This window comes from Anguilla anguilla, chromosome 7, assembly GCF_013347855.1.
Source record: "Anguilla anguilla isolate fAngAng1 chromosome 7, fAngAng1.pri, whole genome shotgun sequence".
Classification (NCBI taxonomy): domain Eukaryota; kingdom Metazoa; phylum Chordata; class Actinopteri; order Anguilliformes; family Anguillidae; genus Anguilla; species Anguilla anguilla.
Window position 1 is genome coordinate 56,385,448 of NC_049207.1, and position 14,811 is coordinate 56,400,258.

General features: G+C 51.6%; 1 protein-coding gene across 6 annotated transcripts in view; it reads right to left on the reverse strand.

Annotated features, from left to right (window-relative positions):
* The window catches only part of inpp4b (inositol polyphosphate-4-phosphatase type II B), a 200,846-nt gene that overhangs the window by 82,706 nt on the left and 103,329 nt on the right, over positions 1-14,811 (reverse strand). For 5 of the 6 annotated variants that reach the window (XM_035426138.1, XM_035426137.1, XM_035426139.1 and 2 more), the window contains one exon: positions 11,556-11,672. In XM_035426138.1, coding sequence (XP_035282029.1) covers positions 11,556-11,672 — 117 coding nt within the window. Of the gene's footprint in view, positions 1-11,555; positions 11,673-14,314; positions 14,432-14,811 lie in introns of those variants that run through there. The other variant, XM_035426141.1, reaches the window with a different exon arrangement.

Genomic DNA, 14,811 nt, shown 5'->3' on the forward strand with positions numbered 1-14,811 from the left:
TGCACAGTGTGAGGGGGGTTATTAATCAAAATGACCAGTGTTTTTAAATTGCCTGGTAAATGAAATGTCGGAGGGGTGTTTATTATTCATAAAATCACTGTCACTATAAATATGGTGACACTCATATCTCATCAGCGTGGTTTCAGGGCAGAAAACTGTCGGCAGTTTTCCAAGAACCAATTAAAATTTATATGTAAATGACCTTGTCCCGCTTTTTCTGTCACTCTTGAACTTGATGGTTTCTACGGTTACACTTCACACTGCACACGTCCTTTGTTCACTGAGAGAAAAAAAGCTTCGCTTTAAAATTAAAATAAAATAGCGCTAAAATAACACATTTAATGCTGAGTAAATAACAGCTTGGTGCTCAAATTACAGAACATCTCAACAAAATCGCTGGTGAGTTTAAAAAATGAGGAACTGAACAGCGACTCTGAGCAGCAATGCGAGGGAGGATATGGATTTTTGAGCAGCAGGTCAGGGTGCCCTTAAAATATATGTAGCATTCATGATACGCATTATTGCCCATGTAAACATTAAGAGATTCCCCAGGCTGTCCTTTAAATTACAGGACAAGATCAATGAGAAGCTAAAGTGTGAATTAAGAATAATTTAAGGTGCAAATTATCGGATTCCTCCTCTCCCAGAGTGCATTTTTAAACCATTTGTTATTTATAGATAAAACACTATGGATTTGGGGAAATAACAGGCACGGGATGACAAAAATACCCATAAGCAGAAAAATAAATCACCTGCGGGAAGATATAAAGTAAACATGGAGAAGTGGGGAGGATTAATGAGCAGAGATCACAGTGGGCTGTAGAATTAATTCATCCTGTGAGGCATGATGGGTAAATAATAGATTAAACTGTAGAAAAAGCAGCACTGAAACGGGTTGAAATCAGAAGCGAAAACAACAGCACAGCAGATTTTTAATAGTTCTATAAATCAATGGGATATCGGCAGCTCCTGTTGCGCAATACATGAAGTTACTGTAGTAAGTACAGCAAATCTGATCGCTATGCCAACGGTCCCATACAGGAAGAACATGTGAGACGTCGATCACTCCTGCACAGTACACGCAGCCGTTACAGTGTAAGCTGGCATGGTCTTAGCAGAAAACATTACCGCTGCTGTCCCACAGCTTTCCAGCGCAGAAAATAAATGAAATTGGATTTGTCAACTTCAAAGGCCTCACAACACAAACAAAAAATACAAACCGTGACTCATCAGGGCAAGAACCCAAATGAAAAAAGGAGGGAAACTGGATGCACCAGAGGGATGCGCTCAGGACGACCGTCCATTACAAGCACACCTCGTCGTCCTAATTCACCCATTAATCTAAGAGCTTTCTATGACTGGGCTGGAGTTTGAACCAGCAGACTCTCTCCGGTAAAGAGAATGCTCTTGCTGCAAGGCCAGGGACCCTGAAATCACTGTAACCGCAGGCAGAGAGCTGAGCAACATGACACAGCATTAGTTACTGTTCAGTAATGATGGCAGAAAACGATCATGGTTTAAAAAATGAGCTTGAAGGTGCGTCAGGGTTTGTAGGACTGCTCTGTGTGAATGTGCAGCCAGCGAGAAGCCTTTGAATGGAGCACACATCTAAAAGAATAAAATTCTGGGGGTTTTTTTGTGCTTAGATTATGCTTTTCATGCCAAGAAAAAAAAAACTTTCAGCCACGGGCTTTCATTGTCCTTTGCATTTCCCTGTTAACAACAAATCATAAAATATGAAAAATCCTGCCATTCTCCATATCTGTAAATTGACAAAAGAGGCTGCCAGCTTTAAATTGCATTTCCATGCGAACGGCAGTGAGGGGCTGTTAGAGGCGGCTTTTCCCCGTCAGACTGGGGGACCCCCTCAGACTGGGGGACCCCCTCACAGGCCTCAAAATCTGCCCTCACCAGGACCCACAAGATGATGAAATTTAAAAAAATATAAATTAAAAATTTTAACCTTAGAGAACCATTTGGCTTGTTGGAGGAGAGAGAGAGAGAGAGCGAGAAAGAGGGAGAGAGAGAGAGAAGAGAGAGGGAAAGAGAGAAAGGGAGGGAACGAGGGAGAGAGGGAGAGGGAGAAAGGGAGCGAGGGAGAGGGAGGGAGAGAGCGAGGGAGAGAGAGAGAAAGGGAGGGGGGAGAGAGGGAAAGAGAGAGAGAGAGGAGAGAGAGAAAGTCTGCTAGTTCAGCTGTGACAGCAACCTGTTATCAGGATTTGCACTTGTGTGGCTCGGAACTGTTACGCTTCCACAATCTAAGTGGAGCCCTTTTTCAAATAACTTCTGTAATTGGTTCTATTGACCTCCTTTGATTTCCTGCTTTAATATTGGAGCGTTATCTCTGACAGCCCAATGACAGTAAGAGGGGGTTGTGGCCGACGTGCCGGTAGCGGTCCCTGACCTCCCCCGCGCTCGGGCGCAGGCCTGCAGGTAAGCTCCAATTTAAATACAATCCATTTAGCCCTGAGCAGGGGGGGGGGGGGGGGGGGGGGGGGGGGGGGGAGAAAGAGTCCACTTTCATTAGCCGAATGTTAAATTGACCGTGCCAGCCTGTCCAATTATTTGTGCTCCACACTTCTCTGAAATATGACTTTTCTTCAGCGCTCGACACGGAGGGAACACTTTAAATCGCTGAGGAACCGGGAAGTGTTTTGATTTTGACGCCATCGCTAGGCAACGGTCGCCCTGCAGGGGGAGGGGGGGAAGGCGGAGCAGACGCTGTGCTCCACCTGCAGACAGGTGAAACCGAGCCGCCAAACCGCGCGTCTCTTCTACAGAACCCGCCGCGGCGCTCAGGCCGACAGGCCGGAAAAACACGGGAGGGAAACGGACGTCTCCCCGTCCTGTAAACGAGCGCACCGTCCAGCGCAGGGAGAGTAATTGAAAAGCTGTCGCGGTTTTATGGGCGAGAACTCTATTATATACGGCCGGATCTTTAATGCGTTTCATTCCTCCGCATACAAGCCCGAGTTATGCCCACAAATTTAATGCACGTCATCGGCAGTTCCTCTGACATTCGCGCGGGGCTGGAGGACAGAGCTCTTATGGCAGAGGACAGATATACTCCACTTTCAGCAGGTTGCCCTTTCAGAAACACGCGTGTTAATCATCTCACCAATCACAGAAGTGCCCCTTTTGTCTTTACCAAACCTGTTGGACATTTTAAAAAATGGCAGCAATGCCGCTTTTCCTGTCTGGCAACACCCTGTCAGAAGTAATTGTCTGGTATGAAACTCCTCTCAGAAACGAGCAGCATTAATAAAGCAGTAATCAAAAGCATCTGCATAATTAATTGTACATAAATTCATGCTCCCAGCCTGCTCATCCTGCCAATACGCTTCAGTGTGGAGCCCATAGTCTGCCACTCAAATCTGACCCTGTCAGCATGCGGCAGTGCAGGGCCGAGTCTGATTAGCCAGAGCATTACCCAGGGAGGGAGGGAGGGAGGGAGGGAGGGAGCTGATTGGCTGGGCTTATTGTACAACAGCGCCTCCTCTGGTTGATTGGTACAACTGCAGTCTGTCTGTGCATGAACAAAAATACTAATATAAGGCCAGCCATAATAAGGCGCACAGAGAAAATAAAATCACTGTAGATGTAAATTACGCATCCTATCTTTTATTCTATCTTTTGTATTTTTTATTTTTTGCAGTACTGTAGACTGGAAGTGTCCATATTATTTAGGATCGTCTCGAAGTACTAAAATATTTCCAGTTTCAGATATATACCTAGAAGAGAAAAATCTTGCAACAAACTTTAGTCTACAAGTGTGGCTGTCTGTCTGTTTTGAACATTACCTGCACATTGCGTGACCTGCCTAGTACTGTGCTACCTATAATAAAATATTCTTTCTTTTTTATTACCAAAAACAAGCAGCTCAATCTTTCCTGTACAGCATGTTTTTTTTCCATAAAACTATTTCAGTAAAATATATTCTGTCACGGAGCAATGCTGAGCAGTATTTCCCACTTTATATAGCAGCAATACGAAATGTCAGTCCAGAAATCATAAAAAGCATTTGATATAATTAACTTATTCACTGTCCCACCCCACATTAACAGACAAGCAGGACTAGCCAGCAGGCTTCCCCACAGATCACCATGCAGGGACTGGACACACGGAGACGTGTGGGACACATGCTACAGTGATATGCTGCGCTATACTGGAACTACAACAAAACGCAAAAAAGAATAAAAAGATTAAAAGAAAGAATACCCTAGAAGGAATAAACTTATAAATTTCTGTGCCACGCCATTTAAATTCAACAACCGTTGGAGTTTTATGATGCATGTTTTCTAGCCGTTTTACAGCCAGGATTCATAAGACTTGGGTTCCTCGCCGAACACGTTACACACTCCCGGAAAAGAACACACAGAAAGGTGCCCGTAGAGGCACAAACACTTTGTGACTGGGGTGGGTGGTACCCTAGAGGTACATACGATTACACCCCTAGCCAGCAATACATGATTCATTTGTACATTTTCTGCTCATAAAAACACTCATTAGTGCCCAAACAGAGCATTACTGCACTTTCGGGGTACATTTGGCAAATTTGTTCTCTAAAGAACTGAAATGTACCTCCACTGCACCTCTTTATGTCTCAGGACGAAGTAAAAAAGACCGCAGTATCGCCAAGCTTCCTTCTTCTCCAGCCCCTTCGTCTTCCTCAGCACACTGACTCTGCTCGCTGTGAACAGCGATGGAGATCGAGGCAGTGCTGCGATGGGCTTCCTGTCCGCTGCTACGCTGGCGCTGCCTCGGATGAGCACCAGCGTCGTCGTTTGTGCGAGAGAGAAACAGAAATCGCGACTGTCACAATCGGGTAACCGTGGTGACATACGGTCTGGGCCGCTACGGCGCTCGGCAACGGGAAGTGGGATTTGGAAAGGGTTTGTTCTCGAGGCGGCCTGAACGCGCTGCACAGTAAGAGGAAGCCGTAAAAAGCAGGAAATTTATGTAAATGCAGACGCCAGTTCCAGTTGTCTGTTCCAGCTCATTAATCACCTGACGGATGTGTCATTAGTGCGTGGATCTGAGTCTCCCACTCTTTATTTCCTCTGCTCGCGCAGATTCGGCAGCCCGGCCTGGCCCCAGGTGAGCTGTTCAGGTAACTGATCAGCATAAACCTGCGCTTGGCTCCCGCGCTTCCTCCACGGAGCCATTACCCTCAGCGGCGACGGCTGCTGGAATTAACTACCCTGCGCACTCCGTAAAACACTCAGGCCGCGGAAAACCGCCCACACCCTGTCCAGCAGCGCACACACACACACGCACACACACACGCACACACACACACCCACACGCACGCATGCACCCACACACGCACTTACACACCCACACGCACGCACGCACACACACACACGCACACACACACACCCACACGCACGCATGCACCCACACACGCACACACACACACCCACACGCACGCATGCACCCACACACACACATACACACACACACGCACACGCGCACATACACACCCACACGCACGCACACACACACCCACACGCACACACCCACACGCACGCACACACCCACACACCCACGCACGCACACACACACACACGCACACACCCACACGCACATACACACCCACACGCACGAACGCACACACCCACACACGCACACACACACACACGCACACACACCCACACACGCACGCACGCACGCACCCACACGCACGCACGCACACACCCACACACACACACGCACGCACGCACACACCCACACACGCGTGCACGCACCCACACGCACGCACGCACGCACACACACCCTGCGCTAACAATGCAGACGGTCGGTCGCAGTGCTGTGGAAGTCACACCCACAGACAGCCTTTGCCCTTTCTCCGTGCTGACCGGGGGGGGGGGGGGGGGGGGCGGGAGGGGGGGAGGGGGGAGGGATCCACTGAGGCGCTGGATTCTGACCAGCGAGTCCACTGAGCAGAATATACAGCAGCATCTTTAAAATGCCCCTACAGTAACTGACATTTTAAATTCGCACCGGGCACAGAAAGGTGAGGGCCTGTTTATGAGCACTGCACAAGGAGTCAAAAGAGGGGCCTACCACTTAGAGAGTCAGAGATAATTCTGTCAAACTTTCAACCACAGGAAAATGAGTCACCTGCAAGCAAGCGGCAGACATTTAGTACTCTGTAGGGAAGAGAAGGAGCGCGTCCAGGGTGCTGCAGCACACAGCCAGCACCAGGCCGCTCAAAGCTTCGCTCTTTAGGCTGCGTTTCCTGGCCACAGGCCAGTGTGTGAAAGCCACCGGACTCTTAGAGAGCCTTATCTTAACACTTTAAGGCCAGCCAGCTTCCGTTTCCAAGACCAGAACGCTGTTACCAAGCAACACTACTTAACAGTCTTTCGGTTATGATACTGAGAGATAAGGTACTTAAAGGGGAAATTCCTCCCTGGGTTTTTCTTTCATTTCTAGAAGAGTAGCTGTGGTGATTAAAATGAGCTCTCAGCCAACGCTACCTGTACTGCGTACAGAGATATCGCCCCAAACTACTGCTCGTGCTCCAGGTTCATTTCGCTGTACGATACCCTCCATGCTATAAGATGCCCTGGATAAGGAAAGCATGTAAATGTAAATCCATTTAATTTACAGCAAAAAACGTGTCTTGCTTTTTCCTGCTAGGGGTTTTTCTCATAAGGATTACAGGAACAGAACCAAAGACCCCGCAAACCACAGCCAGTAAAGGATTTTCATATATAAATATCACCCAGGGAGCCACAGTGCGCGCCCGGCCCCAACGCAACGAGGGCAAGGGCGCGACGACCTGATGCCTCGGACACCGTGGCCTCCGGCCGGCCGACGAGGCGTCAGATAAATCCATCTCTGTCATCCTCCTCCCAACACGTTCGCCTCCTTTCCTCTGTGACCACCTCCACCAGCTGTTCAGATATTCAGGGCGATATTAAGAGAAGTTACTCTGGAGCACTTAAATCACAGACTCAAGGTGAGGGTGTATTAGCTGCTCACTCACCTTCCTTCAAAACGTTAAGAAGAGAATTCCAATTTCGCAGAAAAAAAATCGATGTTTGTTCAAAAGAGGTTTCGTTGAATTCATTTACAAAGGTAAGCTAACCTTCACACGTCATGTACTGCTATTAAATAATCAGATCTGCTGACAAAATGCGCGTTTATTATTAATTACAGAAGAACAACAGGCAATCAACACGCATTGTGAGAGCAACTTAAATGTATTTCTTCAGAATATGGAAAAGGCGATTTTTATTTACACTTACTATTATATAAATGGCCTGTTTGCTGTTGCCACAAAGCTTTCTTTAAATATATCCACTGTTAATTGGCAGCTTTACCGCTTTGTAGAATAAAGGCCTAACCTTGGACTCTCTCTCCATGATTAAAACAAACTTTCTCTTCAATTCCACTTCAACAGAGATGATCTCACACATGACAGATTTTTATCTCAGGGGAAGAATTACCAGTGTACTCTGTCAAAATACAATTTTAACTGACTGGAGCTCACTTGGGTAGCTCAGATTTGCCTCTTAACTAAATGATGCTGATACAGTATGCTTTATTTTACAACTGCAGACTGCAGGCTATGCTGCTTTAATCTTGTCATCCTACCTTTGTTTCTGTTTTACATCCGATATGAAACGAATCCCAGACAGCGATACAGTACCTTCATAAATAATAATTAGAGGTCACGCAAGAATGCCGTTAATAATAAAATAACTGCTCCCCTTCAGTCCCGCACTGAACAGGTTTCCTGTGAAGAGCTGTTTTAAAATGTTTTATATTCAAACTAACTCCAGCTGTGCGAGCAAAGTACAGTGGGGAGGGAGGGAGAGAAAGAGAGAGAGGGGGAGAGAGAGAGAGAGAGAGAGAGGGAGAGAGAGGAGGAGAGGGAGGGAGAAAGGGGTGGGGGATGGGACCAGGAACAGGCGGGAAATTTGTGGACATTTTAACGGCCAACAGCAACCAATAAGAGACAATCTCGACTGATCCTTTATGACCAACCTGAACCATTCAAAAAGCTTTCACGTCATATAAGCAGAGGCTAGCGAGCTCCCGAGGAGGAGAACCAACACCCAGCCGCTGGCCCCCATCAGGAGCGACACCCAGCCGCTGGCCCCCATCAGGAGCGACACCCAGCCGCTGGCCCCCATCAGGAGCGACACCCAGCCGCTGGCCCCCATCAGGAGCGACACCCAGCCGCTGGCCCCCATCAGGAGCCACACCCAGCCGCTGGCCCCCATCAGGAGCCACACCCAGCCGCTGGCCCCGCCCCCATCAGGAGCCACACCCAGCCGCTGGCCCCGCCCCCATCAGGAGCCACACCCAGCCGCTGGCCCCGCCCCCATCAGGAGCCACACCCAGCCGCTGGCCCCGCCCCCATCAGGAGCCACACCCAGCCGCTGGCCTGCGTCCCACAGGACCCGGCTCAAACCACACAAACGTATTTATGTGGACCGTAAAGGCGAGGAATCATCCGAGGTGTTTTCTTTAGGGCCGATGTCAATGCATACACTTCAGAGAGAAGTTACAGACCGATAAACACACCGAGAGAGAGAGAGAGAGAGAGAGAGAGAGAGAGAGAGAGAGAGAGAGAGAGAGAGAGAGAGAGAGAGAGAGAGAGAGAGAGAGAGAGAGAGAGAGAGAGAGAGAGAGAGAGAGAGAGAGAGAGAGAGAGAGAGAGAGAGAGAGAGAGAGAGAGAGAGAGAGAGAGAGAGAGAGAGAGAGAGAGAGAGAGACGCCTTTATCTCATCAATGAACGGGGTTAGGAGGCTGGTGGCGAGAGGGTCGTTCATGAAAAAGATACAAGTTTCTGGGTAAAGTGGGCTGTGCTCGCTCACTGCACAGGCAGTCTGCACTGTGTCAGCCTGTGTTTGTGTGTTATTTACTGCTGTGTTCTAAATATTCATGAAGGCATGTGACCAAACATAGGACATCTATAGCTGGAATAGCACTACCGCCAACCAGCCACCAAACAGAGCTTCCCACAGCCGCACACACACAGGAGGGCGGTATGCAGAGATGACCGCACACACAGAGGAGGGCGGTGTGCAGAGGTGACCGCACACACACAGGAGGGCGGTGTGCAGAGATGACTCCACACACACACACAGGAGGGAGGTGTGCAGAGGTGACCACACACACACACAGGAGGGCAGTGTGCAGAGATGACCGCACACACACACAGGAGGGCAGTGTGCAGAGATGACCGCACACACACACACAGGAGGGCAGTGTGCAGAGATGACTGCACACACACAGGAGGGCGGTGTGCGGGTGGCGATGTGAGGTCTCCTCCATGGAAAGTCATGCAGAGCTTCCTAGCAGGACTTCCTGCTGTCGCTCTGTCTAAATACTCAGAGGAAGCCTTCAGAGACAAACACACCTCCAGCAGCCTGCCAGGAGAGGCCCTGTCCATTTTACATTTTTATATGATCTAATATTCTAAAGAAACAAAACCAGGGAGGCACAGACTATAATGGTACCAACAGCGCTTAGGTACACAGTCTGTGATTTTATTATTTTGTATTTTTTTACAGGAACAGTATAGCACTCTAATGTTACTCTAATTCATTAGCCCGAATATGAGCCCGAATATGAGCCCGAATATGAATATTTATTGAGATAAATGTGCGGCTGTATTGCGGCTGTGTAAAATAGAATGCACGACGGGCCCAAATGTGCCGGCATAAATCATCCGTGTAAGCTGCGCAGCAGAGAGAGAGCATCGGGTCTCTCCGGATCGGGGTGTCTCCGGAGGAGTACCCAGCCTGCACTGCAGCGGCAGTCGGAACTTCCTGCTCAGCTGAGCTCGCTCCAGAGCACACGCACGCCTGGAGCCGTCTGAACTGATTGAGGATTTCGCAGTGATCTGGCCCGGCTCACAAAATGCAATGGGGGAAATAAAGAACTTCGCCAAAAAAAAAAGAAATTAACTTTTTCCTTACTAAACTAACAGATTAAATGTTTAAAAGCTAGACTCAAATTGAATGTACTTATAAGTAGTTAGTAGTGTAGGTAATTGAAAATTAAAGAGATGGGGTTTAAAAAAAAAAAAGATTAAAATGTCATAGCTTTCCTATTGGCTGAAATCACGCAGTAGCAGCTGGACGGGGAATAATTATCAGTTCAGTACCAATGCCTCACCAGTCAGGACAAACTGATGAATCAGACAGCCTCTTCATCCAGCAATAGTTTCTGTGAGACATTACAGCCAATTAAACCCCAGAGTGCAGGGCTGCCAGGCGAACTGGATCAGGATTCAGGATTCGCACGGTAGGCTACACTGCTCAAAGTGAGGACCAGGGCTGTGTCAGTATTCGTCACTTCACAGACGTCTGCACTGGCTTCATGAGTAACACAGTATCACAAGCGGCAGCGCCAGTTAACTCTGCTCCAGAAAAGAGCAGGTGGCGAACGCTCCGGACACAAGCGCAGGTTGGGCTGTGTAGCGGAGGGAGCTGGCCGCGTTGGGGGCGGGGGTCAGCAGCGGCTGGCAGACACTTTTGGCTTTGTCCTGCCGGGGGGGGAGGGGGGGGGCGTAATTTTGTCACGGTTTCTCAGGTTACAGCTGCATCAGTGCCTCCCAGCAGCACCAGGTGCCCACAGGACGCCAGCTGTCAACGGCAAGAGACACGCCTGCTATCCTAGCCACGCTCTCTCTCCTGTAGTACTGTGTGCCTCTAACATGTGTGCCAAACTTAAGAGGAAAGACCAAAAAAAAAAAGAAAAGAATAGTAGACCAGATGGCTATGAAAATTAGGATCTGTTCCAAGAGAAAATCATACTGCTTTACTGAACACTGTTAAAAGGTGCATTTAATAATCTTTACTCATCACAGTAAGGTGAATCACGATAATGGGACTAGGCCCTAGCTCCCGGGATCACGTTAGCCTGATGCTATCTGAGCTGCACCTTCAGATAATCTCTGTGCTCCCAACAAAACAGCATCTACATCCAAAAACTTCTGTGCTGTACAATCAGATAAAAAGCCAGGAGGAATACCAACTAATCCTTGGTTTCTAATGTGGCCAGCGCATCCTGCTCACTACATTGCTTTCTAAAGAGAGTTTATAGGAAGCCAGCAGTCCTCTCCTCGCACCAGGCATAGTGAAACTGGCAGTCTTCTCCACGCACCAGGCATAGTGAAACTGGCAGTCCTCTCCACGCCCCAGGCATAGTGAAACTGGCCTCTCACACGGTTAAAACAGCACACTGTTACACGCTTTAATCTTAAAAACGCTCTGAGTCCTTTCACACTTTTATTGCGGAGCATTTAATGAAGGCGCCATCATGGCCGCCGCTCGCCGTGTGAGCTCCCCCCAGGGCGGGCGGCAGCGATGTCCCGGACATCCGGCACGGCCATTTACCCAGCCCGCTCCAGCCAATCAGAGCCCGGCGCAGACCCAGCACCCTCCTCCACTGCAACACTCATCGCGTACGCACCTGGCCACGGTGTTTTTTTATCCTCCTTTTTCCTCATGTCTAATCAGAAACTGCAGAAGCGCAAGTTGGGATAATGAAATAAAAAGTGGTGATTAAAGAGCCCCTCAGCCACTCACCGTTTCGGGGGACTTGTCTTTCACATCGTACACCGTCAGCTTGACCCGCGTGTCTTCGCTGAGGGGGTACTCCGGGGGGAAGGTCACTCCGGTCAGGAACAGTGGGTCTCTCGTTCCCTGGGGGACAGAAGAGGGAGACGCACTCTTGAGTGCGCCAACAGCTGCGCGGAACCTTGCGACGCGCCGGACACCGCGTTCACAGCAGCTGCGCGGAACCTTGCGACGCGCAGGACACCGCGTTCACAGCAGCTGCGCGGAACCTTGCGACGCCCATGCGGCTCTGGAGACTCCCCCCAAAACGCACACAGATAACGGGGTACCCCAGCAGTGAGGGCGCTATACTCCCGATTAAGGGGTACCCCAGCAGTGAGGGTGCTATAGCACCCAGAAAATGCCCAGCGCTGAGGGCACTGACCAGACCGGGCCGAGCGACAACTTGAGGGCGTGAATTCAATCGGGCTGAAAACACGAATACAGCAGCGTTCCCCCCAGACGGGTTCAGAGTCCCGATACTGGCAGGCTAAAGCCCATGCCCTCACACGGGACCCCATGCCCTCACACGGGACCCCATGCCCTCACACGGGCCCCCATGCCCTCACACGGCCCTCACACGGGCCTCCATGCCCTCACACGGGCCCCCATGCCCTCACACGGGCCCCCATGCCCCTCACACGGGCCCCCATGCCCCTCACACGGGCCTCCATGCCCTCACATGGGACCCCATGCCCTCACACGGGCCCCCTGGCCCTCACACGGGCCTCCATGCCCTCACACGGTCCTCCATGCCCTCACACGTGCCTCCATGCCCTCACACGGTCCTCCATGCCCTCACACGGTCCTCCATGCCCTCACACGGGACCCCATGCCCTCACACGGGCCTCCATGCCCTCACACGGGCCCCCATGCCCTCACACGGGCCCCCATGCCCCTCACACGGGCCCCCATGCCCCTCACACGGGCCCCCATGCCCCTCACACGGGCCCCCATGCCCCTCACACGGGCCTCCATGCCCTCACATGGGACCCCATGCCCTCACACGGGCCCCCTGGCCCTCACACGGGCCTCCATGCCCTCACACGGTCCTCCATGCCCTCACACGTGCCTCCATGCCCTCACACGGTCCTCCATGCCCTCACACGGTCCTCCATGCCCTCACACGGGACCCCATGCCCTCACACGGGCCTCCATGCCCTCACACGGGCCCCCATGCCCTCACACGGGCCCCCATGCCCTCACACGGGCCCCCTGGCCCTCACACGGGCCCCCTGGCCCTCACACGGGCCCCCATGCCCTCACACGGGCCCCCTGGCCCTCACACGGGCCCCCATGCCCTCACACGGGCCCCCTGGCCCTCACACGGGCCCCCATGCCCTCACACGGGCCCCCTGGCCCTCACACGGGCCCCCATGCCCTCACACGAGCCCCCTGGCCCTCACACCGGCGGGCGCTCAGTAACCCGCCGTGATTATGCATGTTCAAAGCCAGGCTGTTTATGCCGCCGTTTCCTCTTCCTGTTCGCCCACCCCACCCCGCCCGGGGAGGGCTCGGAATGCGGCGCCCGGGGATTTCGGAGAGGGGGGATAACGAGCAACTGTGATTTAATCAGAAAATTAGAAAATGACTGGAAGCGTTTCACAAACAACATAATGACTCCCACGTCATCGACACCAATCGACACCAACGACGGTAACCCACCGAAACGCACACCCCTCAGATTAATTTAGAAATTAAAACGTCAGTCGAGTAAGACTTACATATAATTCTTCTGCACAAGAACACAGACATATACTAGTTGATATTTGGTAAAATTCATTCTTTGAGTGTCCCTCATTTCTGTTCTTACAGCTCTCTACACAGAACAGAATATTACCTCCAGCTACACACCTCCACATACATGTCACTCTCAAACACTGAATCCACAGCAATAAATTAATGTTTCACAGAAACAGAAATACATTTTTATCCAGTAGTGAACGTGTAAAGGTATTTGATTTAATTTTGACTCTCTATTTCAATTTATGTTACTGGTGTACATCACCACAGTAATAACATAGCTACTGAGCGGACTGCCTGTTAAACAAAGGTGTGTTTATTTGCATAATCCTATCACGTCTTTCCCCGGAAGGCGTTTTTCTCAGTCCATCAGTCGATTTGGAAACATATGGAATAAAATCAAAGCTGCAGAGAACAGAGCTGTGGTTGCGGTGCCACGTCTGGAGCCTCACCACACCGGCACACCACACCGGCACACCATACCACCGGCACACCACACCGGCACACCGTACCGCCAGCACACCGTACCGCCGGCACACCGTACCGCCAGCACACCGTACCGCCAGCACACCGTACCGCCAGCACACCGTACCGCCAGCACACCGTACCGCCAGAACGAGCGGCATCACCACACCGGCACACCGTACCGCCAAAACGAGCGGCATCACCACGCCGGCACACCGTACCGCCAGCACACCGCACCGCCAGCACACCGCACCGCCAGCACACCGCACCGCCAGCACACCGTACCGCCGGCACACCGTACCGCCAGCACACCGTACCGCCAGCACACCGCACCGCCAGCACACCGTACCGCCAGCACACCGTACCGCCAGCACACCGTACCGCCAGCACACCGTACCGCCGGCACACCGTACCGCCAGCACACCGTACCGGCAAAACGAGCGGCATCAACAGAACGCGCGTTTTCTTTCGCCTTGCGTCTGGCGCGGTCTCACACCCAAAATAACGGTCTCCTGACTTACCGGCATGCTCAGAGAGGGTAACGACAACTGGCCACGGTCACACTCAAAACCAGCAGACATCGGAGCCCCACGCTGACCGTCCCGCAGACGTCCCGTTCAGTCTGGGACAGGGGCAGCTGAGAATGCAGACGAGCTGCTTCAAACCCAACTTCCCCCTCCCCTGCCGCCTGCTCCCCGCCCTGCTCCACCCTGGTACGTTCCGCTTCGCACTAAATGTCGCTAAACGGCAGCGGCGAACTTCCTTCCCCTGCCCCCCCCCCCCCCCCCCCCCCCCCCCCGCCCGCCCCCCCCGGCCCTGCCCCTCTGGAGCTCCAGCCCAGCACGCCTCACATTTTCCCCAAAGCCATGGGAAAGCCTCCAGGCCTTAAAGGGGCTTTTCTTCTCCACTCTTACTACAGAAACCGCGTTTCACTCCGCAGCCCCTCCCAGCTCAGCCCAGCCTCTCCCCGCCAGACCCCCCGAATCCCGTACAGCGGTTTGGCTGCCCCTGCGGGCAG